We start from the raw sequence: 18,381 nt of genomic DNA, 5'->3' as shown, positions 1-18,381 counted from the left end.
CTTTGTACATCAGCCGATGTCAAAGTGTTGTACAGAAACCTGAGGGGAGAGAGGGACTTAAATTCACACTGGAGAAATACTCCACATATAAGACTGATCCTAGCCCGACACACAAACTATTGCAGCATAAATACTGGAGGCTGAGACAGGAGGGGTCGGGAGACACTGGCCCCGTCCGACGATACCCCCGGACAGGGCCGGCCAGGCAACTGATTGTCTCAAATGCATAAAGAAAGAAATTGCACAAATTAACTTTTTAACAAGGCACACCTGTTAATTGAAATGCATTCCAGGTGACTACCTTGTTTTTTAAATTTAACCAGGTAGGCCAGTTGAGAACAAGTTCTTATTTACAACTGCGACCTGGCTGGTTGTGAGAATGCCAAGAGTGTAAAGCTGTCATCAAGGCAAAGGGTGGCTACTTTGAAGAATCTCATATAAAAAAAACATTTTGATTTGTTTAACACTTTTTTTGGGTTACTACATAATTCCATATGTGTATCTGTCATAGTTTTTATGTCTTCACTATTATTCTACAATGTAGAAAATAGTAAAAAATAAAACCCTTTGAATGAGTAGATGTCCAAACTTGACTGGTACTATATGTAAAAATATTTTTATTGTCACATACACCCGATAGGTGCAGTGAAATGTGTTGTTTTACAGGGTCAGCCATAGTAGTACAGCGCCACTGGAGCAAATTAGAGTTCTGTGCCTTGCTCAAGGGCACATTGACAGATTTTTCACTTTGTCGGCTCGGGTGTTAGAACCAACAACCTTTCGGTTACGGACCCATTGCTCTAGCCTGACTGTCTTAAATCAGATCTCTCTACCCCCTATTTTTGTCACCCAAATTAGAACACTAGAGCCTCTTTGACCTTTTGACCTCTCAACGTGGGAGAGTCTCAGAGTCATGTCTCCCAAATGAGCCAGTCATAAAAGAAGGCATAGTTCTATCTCTTATCTCCCCCACATGGAGTGCGGAGTCACTGAGCCCCACTGTGACAGCTGACTGTACTCCGGACTGTCTGTCCGGATGATACGGAATCATAATAGCAATGGGTTGTTTTGAGCAATGTGTATTTTTGACAGGCATGTTACTCTACTGCCACCTGGTGGTACAACAGCAGAACTATGGAGCTGGTTCTATTGGGAGATTGACTTTGTTTACTGGCATGTCATATTAGATTTATGTACTCATAATGATCCCCTCCCCCTTTTCTAGACCACAGTTGAGGTGCCCAGCCCCCCATCAAACCCCAGCAGTAATGAAAGCTTTGGGAACAAGAAGGCCCGCTCCTCCTTTGGACGTGGTTTCTTCAAGATGCGTGGAGGCAAGAGGACGTCCAGCGCCCCACATCTGGGTGAGTCTCATCGTGGGGTGGGGTGGGGTGGGGGGGGCAGGAAGGGCACGGGGAGAAGGGTGCTCGTTCCTCTGCACGGGGTGGTGTGAACAATAAATACTACTCTGTTCATGATGTAAAAAAAACATTCACATTTCAATACCTTAATTTGTGTTTTCTTATGTCTGTCTCGGTCTCTGTCTGTCTGGTAGTATTCACACTAGTTAACTATGTTCTGTCCTTGCTCTCTCTATTCTCCATGGCTCTATGGGATGTGAAGATCGCAGCCGGAGTGCGAGTGCGCCTACGTTGGGTACAGTACAGTAGTCTGCAGCGCAGAGCCCCATAGACTGGCCAGGCCTGCAGTATGGCAGATCAGGATGAACGCTGGATGTGTGCAGGGATACTAGTGCAACAATGTGATCACCATCTACCATACAACCAGACCCATCGTAGACTAAATGAAACAGCAGTCTGTTTTTCTGAACCCTCTTGAGGCTGATTGGGTGGTAAATGGTTACATTGTTGTGTGAAGAATCCCTAGATATGCCCCTACCTCCATCTTCCCTACTCCTCATTTTTCACTTGTATCAAGCAAGTGAAAAGTTTAGTTGATCGCTGGTGTGAGCTGGGTGGTTTTTAGTGTGATTTCTTTCCCCTTTTAAATCCTATCCAGTTGTTCCTTATCCATGACGTGACACCATCTGCAATGATGTCGCATAGCTCTGCTAGCTGTCCTTAAAGATGCGCCTCTGAGATTTGTCTTTTACTGTTGGAAGTCTATGAATTTGCATCAGCAGTTCATGCCAACCAGTCCTTGCATGTGCGGATCGAGTTGCGGTGCTTTTGAGTGGTTCTTGGCGTACTCCTGGTGGTGATGGTGGTGGTTAGTGGAAGATGTAGTCCAGAAGTGGTTGTGGTGGCCATTACAGCTGTAGTCCTTGGACAGTTTTGGCCTCCGGAGTTTCCTAAATAGTGGTGGATTGTCAGATGTCGGCTGTCGATCTAACAGGTGTGTGTGTGTTTTGAATCCAGCTGAGACCGAGCGTAATGGCACAGACCACTTGGACTTGGCTGGTGCCCCACCAGACAAACCTCAGGGAGGAGACAGCAGCCAGACCCTACCTTCCTCACCAGAGGCCAAGAAGAAGTCCAGAGGCTTTAAGAGGTTCTTAGGCAGGTTGGTTAAAATGTTCTCATTATTCCCTAAGTTTAAGAGGGGAGGAGTTAGTATGCAAGGAATTTGGGAAAGATGAATTAAGATGGAGCCAGGGTTTTTAAATGAAACTATTGCTTTATTAACTGTAATACAAGGACAGAGGGTTTGCTGTAACACGAGGATCGAGCATGGCAGGATATTTAGGCGTGTTGTGTTCTGACCCCTCTAGGCTGAAGAGAAGTCACTCCACCTCGCTAGACCTGGAGGAGACTGAGTTCAGGAGGGGAGGAGTCAGAGCCACGGCCAGCCCCCGACTGGGCTGGTCACGTGACCTGCAGCACAGCCCCAAGTATGTGAAGCTCACCTCTTACACACACAGAGAGACAGTCTAGTATCGGTAACTAGAAACGTAGAGGAAGGGATCAGAAGTTTATTGGAACTAAGTCTACAGTATTACAGTTTTGGGATTTTGTGGTGTCAGAGGAGCAAATGGGAATGAATGATGTACTGTTTACCCTCCACGTTAAAGGTGAGTGTGCTCTCTCTCTCCCCCCTCAGTGATGTGGACACTCCCTTTGCTCAGTGGAGTAAGGAGCAGGTGTGTGTGTGGCTGCAGGAGCAGGGCCTGGGGCTGCACGTGGCTCAAGCCCAGCAGTGGATCCGCTCAGGATTCACCCTGCTGCAGGCCTCCCAGCACGACCTGGAGAAGGTAGGACGGCTCAGTGGAGCTTCCAGGAGGCGTTTCGTGCATTCTGTGTTTAAGTTCTGTGTCGCTAGACATTTTAATGAAACCCACAATGTTAAAGCTTATAGTTGGTTAATGTTCACTTTGCTACATACAGTGGGGCAAAAAAGTATTTAGTCAGCCACCAATTGTGCAAGTTCTCCCACTTAAAAAGATGAGGCCTGTAATTTTCATCATAGGTACACTTCAACTATGACAGACAAAATGAGAAAAAAAATCCAGAAAATCACATTGTAGGATTTTTAATTAATTTATTTGCAAATGGTGGTGGAAAATAAGTATTTGGTCAATAACAAAAGTTTTTTTGTCATTGCCAACAAAGGGTATATAACAGAGGTCAAATGTTTTCTGTAAGTCTTCAAGGTTTTCACACACTGTTGCTGGTATTTTGGCTCATTCCTCCATGCAGATCTCCTCTAGAGCAATGATGTTTTGGGGCTGTTGCTGGGCAACACGGACTTTCAACTCCCTCCAAAGATTTTCTATGGGGTTGAGATCTGGAGACTGGCTAGGCCACTCCAGGACCTTGAAATGCTTCTTACGAAGCCACTCCTTCGTTGCCTGGGCGGTGTGTTTGGGATCATTGTCATGCTGAAAGACCCAGCCACGTTTCATCTTCAATGCCCTTGCTGATGGAAGGAGGTTTTCACTCAAAATCTCACGATACATGGCCCCATTCATTCTTTCCTTTACACGGATCAGTCGTCCTGGTCCCTTTGCAGAAAACAGCCCCAAAGCATGATGTTTCCACCCCCATGCTTCACAGTAGGTGTGGTGTTCTTTGGATGCAACTCAGCATTCTTCCTCCTCCAAACACGACGAGTTGAGTTTTTACCAAAAAGTTTCATCTGACCATATGACATTCTCCCAATCTTCTTCTGGATCATCCAAATGCTCTCTAGCAAACTTCAGATGGGCCTGGACATGTACTGGATTAAGCAGGGGGACACGTCTGGCACTGCAGGATTTGAGTCCCTGGCGGCGTAGTGTGTTACTGATGGTAGACTTTGGTCCCAGCTCTCTGCAGGTCATTCACTAGGTCCCCCTGTGTGGTTCTGGGATTTTTGTTCACCGTTCTTGTGATAATTTTGACCCCACGGGGTGAGATCTTGCGTGGAGCCCCAGATCGAGGGAGATTATCAGTGGTATGTATGTCTTCCATTTCCTAATAATTGCTCCAACAGTTGATTTCTTCATACCAAGCGGCTTACCTATTGCAGATTCAGTCTTCCCAGCCTGGTGCAGGTCTACAATTTTTGTTTTTTGTGTCCTTTGACAGCTCTTTGGTCTTGGCCATAGTGGAGTTTGGAGTGTGACTGTTTGAGGTTGTGGACAGGTGTCTTTTATACTGATAAGTTCAAACAGGTGCCATTAATACAGGTAACGAGTGGAGGACAGAGGAGCCTCAAAGAATAAGTTACAGGTCTGTGAGAGCCAGAAATCTTGCTTGTTTGTAGGTGACCAAATACTTATTTTCCACCATAATTTGCAAATAAATTCAGTAAAAATCCTAGAATGTGATTTTCTGGAATATTTTTCTTCTCATTTTGTCTGTCATAGTTGAAGTGTACCTATGATGAAAATTACAGGCCTCATCTCTTTAAGTGGGAGAACTTGCACAATTGATGGCTGACTAAATACTTTTTTGCCCCACTGTATGTCCTGACAAACATCTCTTTTCTCCATCACGCTCTTCCTAACTGTACAGTATGTGAGATGTCTTAAACAACCCATACATGTTTCTGTGGCAACAGGAGTTGGGGATCAAACAGCCCCTCCACAGGAAGAAGCTGCAGCTGGCTCTCCAGGCACTGGGATCAGAGGAGGATGTCAGCAAGGCCAAACTGGACCACAACTGGGTGACCAGTGAGTGACCACCGCCTCAGAGTTGGCAATGAAGAATTGAATACCTTTCTGTTTTGTGAATTGTTGTTGATTGAGTTGTTTTGGTGTTTCTCAGGATGGCTTGATGACATTGGTCTGCCGCAGTATAAGAGCCAGTTTGATGAGGGGAGGGTCGATGGGCGAATGCTACACTACATGACTGTGGTGAGTGTTAAATTGCAATAGTCGGTCTAACGCGGCTAAAATGAATTAGATTCTATGTCAGAGGGGATGAATAAAGTCTATTAAATTAAATAAAATGTGTTTTTGTGTGATCATCTTTTGAATGTCTAGTGTCCTTTTTTATTTCCAATTGATTGACAGTAGACATTCTCCTGACAGAGATAAGTGTATGTCCCCTTCAGGATGACCTGCTGTCTCTAAAAGTGGGCAGTGTTCTCCACCACCTCAGCATCAAGAGAGCCATCCAGATCCTCCGGCTCAACTTCTACGAGCCCAACTGCCTCCGCCGACGGCCCTCTGACGAGGTACGGTTTAGACACTACTAAATAAATGAAGTATCCCTCTTCCTCTCTCGTTCTTTCTGTCCCTGTGCGTTCATATCCATGTCCACTATACATGGCCTCTCACTTCACCAGTTCAGTTACATTTCAGTGGTGTTATTCATGTAGGGAAAATAGTTTTTATTAACACCAACTTTAAAAAAAAAAATGTCTCCCCAGAATAACATCACGCCAGCGGAGATCTCCCAGTGGACCAATCACAGAGTGATGGAGTGGCTGAGATCAGTGGACCTGGCTGAGTACGCTCCTAACCTGAGGGGCAGCGGTGTGCACGGGGGGGTCATGGTGAGAGGGGGGGGTCTCTGTTTGAATTGGCTTGCCACTGACTCATTTCAGGAACACATGCCTTCATCAGCGTATACATACACTGACTGCCTTTTGCCAGTGTCTGTCTCACTCTTCATTTGCATCTCTCCTTGTCTCAGGTGCTGGAGCCTCGCTTCAACGTGGAGTCCCTAGCCCTTCTGCTCAACATCCCTCCCAACAAGACCCTGCTGCGCCGCCACCTGGCCACCCACTTCCACCTGCTCATCGGCTCCGCTGCCCAGCGCAGCAAACAGGAGTGTCTGGAGAACCCTGACTACACCCTGCTCACTGCCACCGCCAAGGTCAAGGTAGGGTCAACTCGCTGTCTGTGAGGCGGCATCTTGTTCGACATACAGAGCTTTGGGGATCAGTGTAGGTTTATTGATCTGATCAGTGACCTTGGCTGTGTCCCTCCACTCTAAGTTGGCCTCATGACCACTTATGTGTGAATGGACTGGATAGGTTTGTGTCCTGTCAGATCAGTGCTCAGCAGGAAAAGGAGACGAGGACAGACTGCTTTTTAACTCTATCGGCACACAGACGTTTGTCCCCATTTGACCCACTCTCCCATCATCCTCTCCTCCAGCCCAGAAAGCTGTCATTCGGTGGCTTCGGGACCCTGCGTAAGAAACGCCAGGAGGACAGCGAGGAGTACGTGTGCCCCATGGATGTGGAGATGCCCAAGAACAGCAGCTTCCAGGGGGGCCTGAGGAGCTACGAGGATGACCTGGACCAGTTGGAGCAGGTAAGGGACTGTCATTAACCACTTCCACTTCAGGGAATGTGTTACCTATATGGATATAGGTACTATTATGGGTGTTTTAGTGTGGCATTTTGGCGCCCCTTCCTCTATTTAGTAAGCATTAATGATCATGCTTTAGGTGTGGTTAGAGCACTCTAATGAACAGATGAGGGTGGAATGTGGTACCACAAGAGGATGGCTTGTTTACTTTTCATTTTCCATGTGAAGTGCTCTTGAACACTGTCTGTACTCTTAGATGGAAGACTCGGAAGGGGCTGTGAGGCAGATAGGAGCATTTTCTGAGGAAATCAACAACCTGACGGTAAGAAGTCATTCAAATGCTCACATGAGGCCACCCAATTGGCGCAGCGGCCTAAGGTACTGCATTATAGTGCTAGAGGTGTCGCTACAGACCCGGGTTTGATCCCGGGTTGTTTCACAACTGGCTGTGATCGGGTGTCCCATGGGGCGGTGCACAATTTGGCCCAGCGTCGTCCGGGTTAGGGGAGAGTTTGGCCGGGGAGGGGGAGCTTTACTTGGCTCATTGCGCTCTAGCAACTCCTTGTGGCTAGCTGGGTGCCTGCAGGCTGACCCCGGTCGTCAGTTCAACAGTGTTTCCTCTGACACATTGGTGTGGCTGGCTTCCGGGTTAAGCGGGTGGGTGTTAAGAAGTGAGGTTTGGTGGATCATGTTTCGGAGGACACATGACTCAAACTTCGCCGCCCATTGGGGAGTTGCAGCGATGAGACAAGATCGAAAAGATAAGTAAAATACCCCCCCACAATTTTCTCCCCACATGATCACACATCAAATCACTTGACGAACCTCTCAGCAAGCTGTGCTCTAGCAGAACAGCCATGGCACTCTTCTGGCACTGTTATTGATCTCCTCGTTTTCCTGTGTGACTTTAGTGTGTTTTCTCCTGCATGTTTCAGAGCATGCTGAAGGAAGATGAGTTCTTCAGCGAGGTCTCCTCTCGCTCCCCCGAGGCCAGTGTCACCGATGACGACTCCAACATGTGAGGGAGAGTCCCCGCCAATTATATGTATTAACTTTAGATGACTGACGGGGTGCTGTTTTGCAGCCACCACACAGCCATTTTGTTACTCCTCCATTGTAAAAAAGATGTTGGAAGTTATAGAAATGCAATGTCTACATTTGTTTTTGACAAGTATATTCTATTAGACACCTAATAGAATAAATACCTAAATACATTTAATTTTGTCCTTTAACATTTTTGTGAAATGCTGTAGAATTCAATTCATTCCTATGGAGGAGTGCTCCTTCTGAGGAGTACCAATATGGCCATTTACATAGCATCAGCAATCCAGGTTTTATACACATTGGCCCCTGCTGGCGTCGCCAATGAAGAGCTGTGACTGGCTCGCTTCTACAACCTGTGAGACCACTTATGCCCTTAGACTTAAGTTGTTGTCATTTCAGCAATTTACGATCTCTCTCTGCATTCCCAAGTGAAGTTATACATGTGTATTTATTTAAGTTGTCGAAATGTAGTGCATGAATTGAGATTTCAACATAGGAGCATTTATTTTATACTTCATACTTTTATTGTATTGCAGAACTGGTTTTTATATATTTGTTTGAATATCCACAAATGAGTCCCTTACATGGTATGCCCTTGTCCCGACTTATTTTTGGAAGTAATTATTAGCCATTATATAACCTGAAAGATTGGTCAAGTTGCAGTGGGACACTTAGATCTGTCATCAGACCACAGTTGGCTGTGTTCAACTGAAGTCAAAACATTGCAGGCTGGCTTAATCCAGAATTATAATTTCCTCTCCATGTTGTTTGCTCCTATCTGCATGTTTTGTTTGTGTCCCAAATTATTTCACTATTATCACTTTGGTTTGTCCTCCCATGTTGTTGAATTTGTCATAATATCCATGAATTTTAGGAACATTACATGGAAGCCCAACCTTCTCGAATGTAAACATCACCACAAAGCAATGATATCGTTCTGCAAGCCATAACCATACCAGTGAACACTGTAATGTACTGTTTCTATGCATCTTTTTTTGTAAAGAATTGTCAATAAAAACTAATATGGTAAAAAATGATGGGCTACATATAACTGTATATACTAGCCCAGGCATTCCCAAGCTGGGGTAGCACAATGCCGTAGGGGGTACGCCAAATATAAATGTGATTCACTTCTTAAATAATTTCTAAACATTTTCAAATGGTACATTATTTTCCAACGGGCTATAAATTTGGGTGAGTTTTTTTTTTTTCTTGCCTGAGTAGGCTCGTTTCACTGCCAAAAATACAATGAAACCATCTAGTGTTCAGTGAAATAACACAATGTCAAATACTGGTGGCAGAATAATTAACATCCAATCACATTAACCGTTACTTTCTCACAGGAAACCTTCACACTTGCGCAAACATGACAATTTGAAAAATAAGCCGAATTAGTTTATGGAGCGAGAATAAAGACGACTTTCGAGTAGTAAGACATGTGTAAAAGCAACAGATACCATTAATAAGGGGCTAGAAGCGGCTTATACGGTGAGCTACCGAGTGACTAGGACGGGCAAACCCCATACTATTGTGGAGGACTTAATTCTTCCTGTTGCTGCGGATATGGCTGGGACAATGCCTTCATCAAACAACATTGTTTCCCGACGCATCAGTGACATGGCAGGAGATGTTTTGAAACAATTACTGCTTTGCATACAAGCCAGGAATTAAATGCGTTACAGCTGGATGAGTCGACAGACGTGACGGGCGTGGCACAGCTGGTATATATATGTCCGTTACGTTTATGGGGGGTCAATTAAGGGACTCTCCGCAACTATATTTAATGTGCAGGACAAAATTGAGGCTATGATTAAGAAGCTCTTTTCTGTCTGCATTAACAAGGACAACACACAGGTCTTTCAATCATTGTATGATTTTTTTTGTGTGCAAATGAACTCAAGCCTATGGACAATGTCAAATGTGATATGGCAAAGCACCAAAGTGAGTTGGGTGCGCAATTACGCAGGTACTTTCCCGAAACGGACGACACAAACAACTTGATGCGCAGCAGGAGGTTGAATGTTTGGGAACCACTGTACTAGCCTATTACAGATGGGTGAGCATGTACATTTGTACAATGTACATTTTCAAATACTTGTGGAAGTATTTTTATAGGTATTTATTCCACTTCAGCAAGGTAAGGTCTCACAGTTATTGAGCACTTGCTTATGGGGATAGCTCCTTACACCAACCAGAGACCCCTTCACACTAACTTATCTTTGCATGTTGACATTGTGTGTTACAGAAATGGGCAGGGGCACAACTTTGGCTTTAGAAATTTGGGGGACACAATTTGTTTTTTTTTCCCCCCCAGTCAGATAAACACCCCGAACAGCCTAGCCAACTGCTCAGAGGCATCCTTATGGTCCTAAAGCACACCGTCTCGTTTTGTAAAACTGGGGGGGGGGCATGTCCACAGTGAAAGTTGCACCCCTGAAAATAGGATTTGAACCCACAACCTCTGAATACAAACAGCCACTACAATGCTTCACATTGTATTTGTTCAACCTGGCAACTAGAGAACTGCCAGATTCAAGGCTGTGCTTAGATCTTTTCACATCCTGATGTGATTGGTCAAAAGACCAATTTGTAAAAAAAAATATTTAAAAAAAATCCCAGAATTGGGCTGTCTGTAAGTGCAGCCTAAGGTGCCGATCCTAACTTGGTGACTTAAGTGGTGGGAGGAGTCATTGCTTGGTGGTAACCACAGCCATTTCTTACAGACTAAACCAACTGATTGCATTTGTATTTTATTGGTCTCACTGTATATAACAAACATGTTGCATAAAGAAACCGTCATTCAAGTATGTAAGGACAAGTAAGCAAATGACATTTAAGCACATGGAAATACTTCCGTAACAGCTTCAAGATATCCTATCTTTTAGTAGTCACACAATGAGAATCTTTGTGCAACAATATGGAATAGGTACATCAATGTGCAAAGTTATACATAACACTTTGGCATCATTTGCAGTGGAAGCAAAGTAAGCAGTATTATGGTCAGGTCTTCAGCTGTGCATACAAAATCAAGAATTACTTTACCAAAGGATGGCAATTGCGAAGGCACGCGAGTCAAGTTACAACTATACTGAACAAAAAAATATATAAACAATGTGTTGGTTTCATGAGCTGAATTGAAAGATCCCAGAAATGTTCCAGTCACACAAAAAGCTGATTTTCATTTTCTGTACAAATTTGTTTACCGGTACATCCCTGTTAGTGAGCATTTCTCCTTTCTAAGATAATCCATACACCTAACAGGTGTGGCATATCAAGAAGTTGATTAAAGAGCATGATCATTACATCGGTGCACCTTGTGCTGGGGACAATAAAAGGCCATGAGTATGTCTTTAACAAAGCCCTTTCGTGGGGGAAAAAAAAACCTCACTGATTGACTCCCAGGCCCACCCGTGCCCAGTCATGTGATATCCATAGATTAGGGCCTAATTGAAATTAACTGATTACCTCCTATGAACTGTAACTAAGTAAAATGTTTGAAGTTGTTCCATGTTGCATTTATATTTTGTTCAGTACACAAGTATCTGGTTGTCACAATTAGTTTGACAGGAGGAACTTCTACTCCCAGTGATTCAATTCAGAATGATAAACCTGTTGATCAACAGAAAATGCTTTGGACACCACTCATTTCAGGATTCTGTTTTAGAAATTGAGGCACAACAAATTACAGAAAATGGTCCACACTAATTCTGCTGTAGGATGAACAAAATGATTTCAATAGATGATCAAGTAGGTTTTTATAAATGTTGGGTGTGGCTGATCATTGAGCCCTGGGGGACCCCTCCCACGGGGTGGCTTCTAAAAGGTGAACCTCTGGCTGCTGGCATGGCCCACTTTGTCCAGGTTGGGGTTACAGGCAAACTGGATCATGGGAGGCGGTCCGCACAGGAGGATGAGAGTGTCGTCTCCAGGGGGTGGAAGGTGGTCCCTCACCATGTCTTCACTGATGAAGCCTTGGCTGTACTCCCACTCTGATGAGTAAAAAGACATTAAAGTTTAAGTCACTCCGGACCAGACAAGATTCTTACTTCTTAGCATTCTCAATCTTTGAACCGTCTGTTCAGCCTTTAAAATGGTTTTTATTGACACTTCAACAGGGCAAACAAACATTAATCTGCCTATATTAGATCATGTTCATTGAAACATAATAGAAGTTCTGGGCATCTCTTACCCTCAGGAGCCCTGTCCAGGGTGAACCATAGCTTGAATCGGGTTGGGTGATTAGCTGCGATCTCCTCCAACTCCGGTCGAAGCAAGATGTCTTTCTCAGTCTGAGGGAGAATAGGACAGAGAAGGTATTAGAACTACTAGCCCATGTTAGAACATTAGATTCAATCCAGATGAAGGAAGTGGCATAAACTCACCTGGTTGGCGAAGAGCAGGTGACACACAGTCTGGTCCTGGGGATCCTTCATTATAGCTGTGATGATCTGCAGCATGGGAGTGATTCCTGAGGGAACAGGAGCCAATAGAACACATGTCAACCCATCACAGGTGGCCATTCTGCCATGTACAGATTAAGCATGGCTTTTGTTTTACCAGTCCCTCCTGCGATCATGCCCACTTGCTTGGAGGTTTTGATCACAGGCTCCGCCTTTTTTTCTGCCTTGATGGCAAAAGCCCCTGTTGAAACACCCAGTAAACAAATCAACTTAGTAAAGGAGTGGTTTGCATGCACTTCTTCACCATTGACCTAGCTCAGAGCAGTGACAACTAAACACTTTAGAAACAGATTGTCAGCCAAGGACTAAATATACATAACAGGATATTACGTGATAGTTGTCCCTGTATCTACCACACAGTGGCAATGTTGGGCAAATGGGATGACTCACCGTTTCCTTGGTAGACCAGCAGGCCGCTGGGCCCTCTGAAATCAATGGTGTCGCCAATCCGGAGGCTCTCCAAGTACTGACTCATCTTCCCACCTTCAGGAAATTTTGGATTAACATTCTTGTAGTAAATCTGGGAAGCAGGAAGAACATTTGTTGGGAAAACTGGTTGAGGTTGAATTATAGTACTGAGAAAGCGTCTTCGATGATTTGTGTACCTTGACTACCAGGTCTACAAAGCCTACGTCGTCGTCACTAGACACAGGTGTGTACGGTCTGACCACCAGGACTCCATCTGGCTTGGCAGACAGGTATATGTGTTGCCCTGGGAACAAAAACACAGTCAAAGTATGGTGGCCACTTAAATGAAGAGTCGAAGACAACACTACGAACAGATACACTGCTCAAAAAAATAAAGGGAACACTTAAACACAATGTAACTCCAAGTCAATCACACTTCTGTGAAATCAAACTGTCCACTTAGGAAGCAACACTGATTGACAATAAATTTCACATGCTGTTGTGCAAATGGAATAGACAACAGGTGGAAATTATAGGCAATTAGCAAGACGCCCCCAATAAAGGAGTGGTTCTGCAGGTGATAACCACAGACCACTTCTCAGTTCCTATGCTTCCTGGCTGATGTTTTGGTCACTTTTGAATGCTGGAGGTGCTTTCACTCTAGTTGTAGCATGAGACGGAGTCTACAACCCACACAAACGGCTCAGGTAGTGCAGCTTATCCAGGATGGCACATCAATGCGAGCTGTGTCTGTCAGCATAGTGTCCAGAGCATGGAGGCGCTACCAGGAGACAGGCCAGTACATCAGGAGACGTGGAAGAGGCCGTAGGAGGGCAACAACCCAGCAGCAGGACCGCTACCTCCACCTTTGTGCAAGGAGGAACACTGCCAGAGCCCTGCAAAATGACCTCTAGCAGGCCACAAATGTGCATGTGTCTGCTCAAACGGTCAGAAACAGACTCCATGAGGGTGGTATGAGGACCCGACATCCACAGGTGGGGGTTGTGCTTTCAGCCCAACACTGTGCAGGACGTTTGGCATTTGCCAGAGAACACCAAGATTGGCAAATTTGCCACTGGCACCCTGTGCTCTTCACAGATGAAAGCAGGTTCACACTGAGCACATGTGACAGACGTGACAGTCTGGAGATTCCGTGGAGAACGTTCTGCTGCCTGCAATATCCTCCGGCATGACCGGTTGGGCGGTGGATCAGTCATGGTGTGGGGTGGCATTTCTTTGGGGGGGGGGCGCACAGCCCTCCATGTGCTCGCCAGAGGTTGCCTGACTGCCGTTAGGTACTGAGATGTGATCCTCAAACCCCTTGTGAGACCATATGCTGGTGCGGTTGACCCTGGGTTCCTCCTAATGCAAGACCTCATGTGGCTGGAGTGTGTCAGCAGTTCCTGCAAGAGGAAGGCATTGATGCTATGGACTAGCCCGCCCGTTCCCCAGACCTGAATCCAATTGAGCACATCTGGGACATCATGTCTGGCTCCATCCACCAACGCTACGCTGCACCACAGACTGTCCAGGAGTTGGCGGATGCTTTAGTCCAGGTCTGGGAGGAGATCCCTCAGGAGACCATCCGTGACCTCATCAGGAGCATGCCCAGGCGTTGTAGGGAGGTCATACAGGCACGTGGAGGCCACACACACACTACGGAGCCTCATTTTGACTGGTTTTAAGGACATTACATCAAAGTTGGGTCAGCCTGTAGTGTGGTTTTCCACTTAAAATTTTGTGTGACTCCAAATCCAGACCTCCATGGGTTGATAAATTTGATTTCCATTGATCATTTGTGTGTGATTTTGTTGTCAGCACATTCAACTATGTAAAGAAAAAAGTATTTAATAAGAATATTTCATTCAGATCTAGGATGTTTTATTTTAGTGTTCCCTTTATTTTTTTGAGCAGTGTATGATTTCAGATTCAGACCAGGATTACATTAAATTTTATACTATAGTCTAATAGTGTTTTTATACAAATGCTGAAATCATCAATTGAATGTACTCACCAATGGGTAGCCCAAGGACATGATCATTCTCCCGCAGGGCAAAACGGAATTTCCTTGTGTCATGACTGATGATCTGTGAGAACACAGAATTTCACAGCTCCAGAAACACTGACATGATACAGATCCCTCAAACGCAACTCGACCTCAGTTACGCGTTTTTTCATTGTTTCCCTCTAAATCAGGGTTATATGTAGACCTGGGACACCAGGTGTATGCAATTAATTATCAATTAGAACAGAAAACAAGCAGGCTCCAGACCTCATAGGGTAAGAGTGATGGTTGCTTTGCTTTCTTAGGAAACTAGCAGTATTTTTATTTTGTCTTATTACATACAGCCGGGAGGAACTATTGGATATAAGAGCAACGTCAACTCACCAATACAACTTTCCCGAAACGGATTCTCTGTTTGGATCACCACCCAGGACAATGGATCGGATCCCAGTAGGATCAACAACAGCGCCGCAGAAGGGGCAGACGGAGCGGTCTAGTGGTCAGGCTCCGTAGATGGGCACGTCGCTCACGAGTATACTACTCCCCAATATCCAGTCTCTTGACAACAAGGTAGACGAAATCCGAGCAAGGGTTGCCTTCCAGAGATGTTTCACGAAAACATAAATGTTTCACGAAAACATGGCTCACTCGGGATACGTTAGAGTAGGTACAGCCACCCGGTTTCTTCACGCATAGCGCCGACCGAAACAAGCATCTCTCTGGTAAGAAGAAGGGCGGGGATGTATGCCTTACGATTAACGAGTTGTGGTGTGATCATAACAACCTACAGGAACTCAAGTCCTTTTGTTCGCCTGACCTAGAATTCCTTACAATCAAATGCCGACCGCATTATCTCCCAAGAGAAATCTCTTCAATTATAATCACAGCCATGATTATAATCAAGGACAACAACCAAGCCACTGCCTGTTAACCACGCTATCATCCAGACGGCGAGGTCAGTACAGATGAATCGAAGCAGGGACCGAGAGACTGAAAAACAGCTTCTAACTCAAGGCCATCAGACTATTAAACAGCCATCACTAACATTGAGTGGCTGCTGCCAACATACTGACGCAACTCTAGCCACTTTAATAAATGGAAGAAATGTAATAAATGTATCACTTGCCACTTTATACAATGTTTACATACCCACTCAACTCATATGTATATACTGTACTCTATACCATCTACTGCATCTTGCCTATGCCGTTCGGCCATCACTCATACATATATTTATATGTACTTGTGCGTATAAGATAGTTGTGAAATTGTTAGATATTACTGCACAGTCGGAACTAGAAGCACAAGCATTTCACTACACTTGCATTAACATCTGCTAACCATGTATGTGACCAATAACATTTGATTACCCGTGATATAGATAAACCACACACTTGACTACACTTGTAGCAGTCTGTACAAGAACGATGACTTCAAACTATAATCCAGACTGGTTGCATATTGACCTCTGCACTAAATGGAGAAACCAGTCTGTAGCAATGCAGCAGCTGCCCAGTCCAAGTCCTAAAGGGCTTGTGACACAGACCAGTCTAACTTATGTGTTTGGTCTTTGTGCAGTTCCAGTAACGGTAAGGGGTATTTCCACAGTAACAGAGTGATGCTGAGACTCAAACAAAACAACGATTACAAAGTTAAACAAAGCATAGAACTCAGTGCAGATTCAACGCTTGGTAACAGAATGACAGTTAGTGCGATCATTATGTTACCAAACACTGCATCTGCACTGATCAAGTAAATTTGTTTATTGGGTGTGGAACTTGTTAAAAGTAGTCACTTTACATAGTTGTATGGTTCGATTCACTTTGCAATCATTGGTTTTTAATTTGACATAAATTTTGGTGAAAAATCTGAGTCTGAGCATCACTCTGTTTCATGGAATTGCCCTAAGTCTTCCTTCTGGGCATCCCAGATCAAACATGTCTTCTGTAGTCACAATTGTTACTCATTATTTCTTAGTCCAACTTGTTTCATTCACTCTATTATATTAATAATGTGAACATGGTTTCACCACAGCACAGTAATAATAAGCTGATCACAACACTGAATTCTTACCTCTTTATCTATCAGCTTTAATGCATATTTGATGTTGGGGTCCTCTAGAGTGATGGCAGGTTTCTTCTTTGAGAGGAAGAGGCTCAGGATGAGGTTGATGATGTTGTCGATACTGCTCCGAATGAGCTGTGGAGATGGGAAAGGAAGGTTTGCCTTTTCAGTCAAAGTTATTGTGGAAATAAGGATGTTGATCTTTACAATGTTGAACATTGCAAAGACTGCTGCCATGATTGGGAAGGGGACATTACAGACCTACCAACATGTCATCAAAAAAACACTAGGATATACCCTATTTTTGTACTGATATGCAATGGATCAGTCAGTGTGCAATTACAACTAACTTTACATAAATAGTTTAGTCATTATGGATAGGCGCAATGCTTCCCTAAAATTAGGAGAGTGGTCATGTCAGAGGAACTTTCCCCAAGCAACATAAGGCACTGCATCTCAGTGCAAGAAGCGTTACTACAATCCTTTGTTCGATTCCAGGCTGTATCACATCTGACCGTGATTGGGAGTCCCATAGACCTGCGCACAATTGGCCCAGCGTCGTCCGAGTTCATTGTAAATCCTTCATTGTAAATAATAATTTGTTCTTCACTGACTTGCCTAATTTAAAAAAGGTTCAATAAAAAAAAAAATGGACCAAACTGCTGCGCTCACCGCTGTTCGATAGCTAGTAGCTAGCTAACTTAACGACAGGGTAACTTCGAGCCACAGTGGCGTGCGCTCCTTTAACACATGTGCAGATATCTCCATGCTTGCTATTTTGATCAGAAATTAACCCGAGTGTCAATCACATAAACTAGGTAGCTAACTTCCTAGCTCCATAACAAATAAACCACTGCGAATAGAGAGGGTTAGTTGGCAAGTTGCATGACAAGCTAGCTTCTAGCTAAACGCCCAAACATCTCAATAACCAAAGCGTTTTCTTTGCCTCTTATCAAGTTAGCTAGTTACAATGACAGTTCACTATATACACACCATATGACTTACTACAATTACGATGGATTGCAAACATGATGGTTCACGACGAAGATCTGTTACTAGCTACACTGTAGTCTACAGTACTAGTTAGCCAACCATAACTACTCGCTAACTTGCTACTGTTCGCTATAGATTCCACCTTGTGCACTGTCAAATCGCAAAACTGTAGCTGAGCCTAAGCAATGTAAAAAATATAATATTTAGCTAGCTGGCAACTAATACTTACCCCAATGATGTAAGAGAGCATCTTGTTTTTGGCACCTAACAAGGCAACAGCGAAACGTATGTTCTCGGAGGACAAACCGTCGCACTGTCAAAGTACTGACTCGGAGGCTTTCAAGGCAGCTGGGAACTCGAAAAAAGGTCAAATCATGACGTAGGGGATCTTCAGGTCGGAAGGCCGGAGTTCAAGAAAGAGGCCCGAATTCCGAGTTGGATGACCGTTCAAAACTATTTTTTCCTACTCTGTTTTTTTTAAACGCAATTTCCCAGTTGTCTTGAACCCACTGAAGTCGTAAGACGGAGACTTCTGAGTTCCCATTTGTTTTGAACGCGGCACAAGTTCACAGTCGTTTTGAACGTAAGTAATTAGCGCTCAACTTCTGCAGTTCGATACACGCTTTTCAAAATAAGAGTCCATGCACGCCCCATGACTTTGCATGAAAACTGCTTTGATCATGCCTGTGGCTACAATGAATGAA

The 18,381-nt window shown here is 44.4% G+C and overlaps 2 protein-coding genes across 3 annotated transcripts in view; one reads left to right on the top strand and one right to left on the bottom strand.

Annotated features, from left to right (window-relative positions):
• LOC112217039 (liprin-beta-1) overlaps positions 1-8,781 on the top strand; it is a 31,181-nt gene extending 22,400 nt beyond the window's left edge. The window contains exons 14-26 of one of the 2 annotated variants that reach the window (XM_024377274.2): positions 1,226-1,364; positions 1,624-1,656; positions 2,379-2,523; positions 2,732-2,851; positions 3,061-3,211; positions 5,002-5,113; positions 5,208-5,296; positions 5,497-5,619; positions 5,815-5,940; positions 6,081-6,269; positions 6,548-6,706; positions 6,960-7,025; positions 7,639-8,781. In XM_024377274.2, the coding sequence (XP_024233042.2) occupies positions 1,226-1,364; positions 1,624-1,656; positions 2,379-2,523; positions 2,732-2,851; positions 3,061-3,211; positions 5,002-5,113; positions 5,208-5,296; positions 5,497-5,619; positions 5,815-5,940; positions 6,081-6,269; positions 6,548-6,706; positions 6,960-7,025; positions 7,639-7,725 (1,539 nt within the window). In that variant the 3' untranslated portion in view covers positions 7,726-8,781. The remainder of the gene's footprint in view (positions 1-1,225; positions 1,365-1,623; positions 1,657-2,378; positions 2,524-2,731; positions 2,852-3,060; positions 3,212-5,001; positions 5,114-5,207; positions 5,297-5,496; positions 5,620-5,814; positions 5,941-6,080; positions 6,270-6,547; positions 6,707-6,959; positions 7,026-7,638) is intronic. The other variant, XM_024377276.2, reaches the window with a different exon arrangement.
• Positions 8,782-10,481: 1,700 nt separating this feature from the next.
• LOC112217043 (NADH-cytochrome b5 reductase 3) lies at positions 10,482-18,148 on the bottom strand. The gene is made up of 9 exons (XM_024377285.2): positions 17,907-18,148; positions 16,694-16,819; positions 14,630-14,702; positions 12,813-12,919; positions 12,598-12,727; positions 12,305-12,388; positions 12,130-12,215; positions 11,937-12,036; positions 10,482-11,736 (listed from the first exon to the last, which is right to left on the bottom strand). The coding sequence occupies exons 1-9, from the start codon at positions 17,925-17,927 to the stop codon at positions 11,564-11,566; spliced, it is 900 nt and encodes a 299-aa protein (XP_024233053.1). The 5' UTR covers positions 17,928-18,148; the 3' UTR covers positions 10,482-11,563.
• Positions 18,149-18,381: the final 233 nt, after the last annotated feature.

This window comes from Oncorhynchus tshawytscha, linkage group LG17 (assembly GCF_018296145.1).
Source record: "Oncorhynchus tshawytscha isolate Ot180627B linkage group LG17, Otsh_v2.0, whole genome shotgun sequence".
Classification (NCBI taxonomy): Eukaryota; Metazoa; Chordata; class Actinopteri; order Salmoniformes; family Salmonidae; genus Oncorhynchus; species Oncorhynchus tshawytscha.
Note: the sequence above shows the minus strand (reverse complement) of the source record. Positions and strands in the feature narration are given on the sequence as shown.

What these genes read in the sequence shown, in the direction of transcription:
- LOC112217043 (XM_024377285.2), bottom strand. Translation starts at nt 17,927, where the DNA reads ATGCTCTCTTACATCATTGGG. An exon ending in TAAAGCTGATAGATAAAGAG is followed by an intron (nt 14,703 to 16,693) that starts GTAAGAATTCAG and finishes GTGTTCTCACAG; the next exon opens with ATCATCAGTCATGACACAAG. An exon ending in CATGATCGCAGGAGGGACTG is followed by an intron (nt 12,216 to 12,304) that starts GTAAAACAAAAG and finishes CTGTTCCCTCAG; the next exon opens with GAATCACTCCCATGCTGCAG.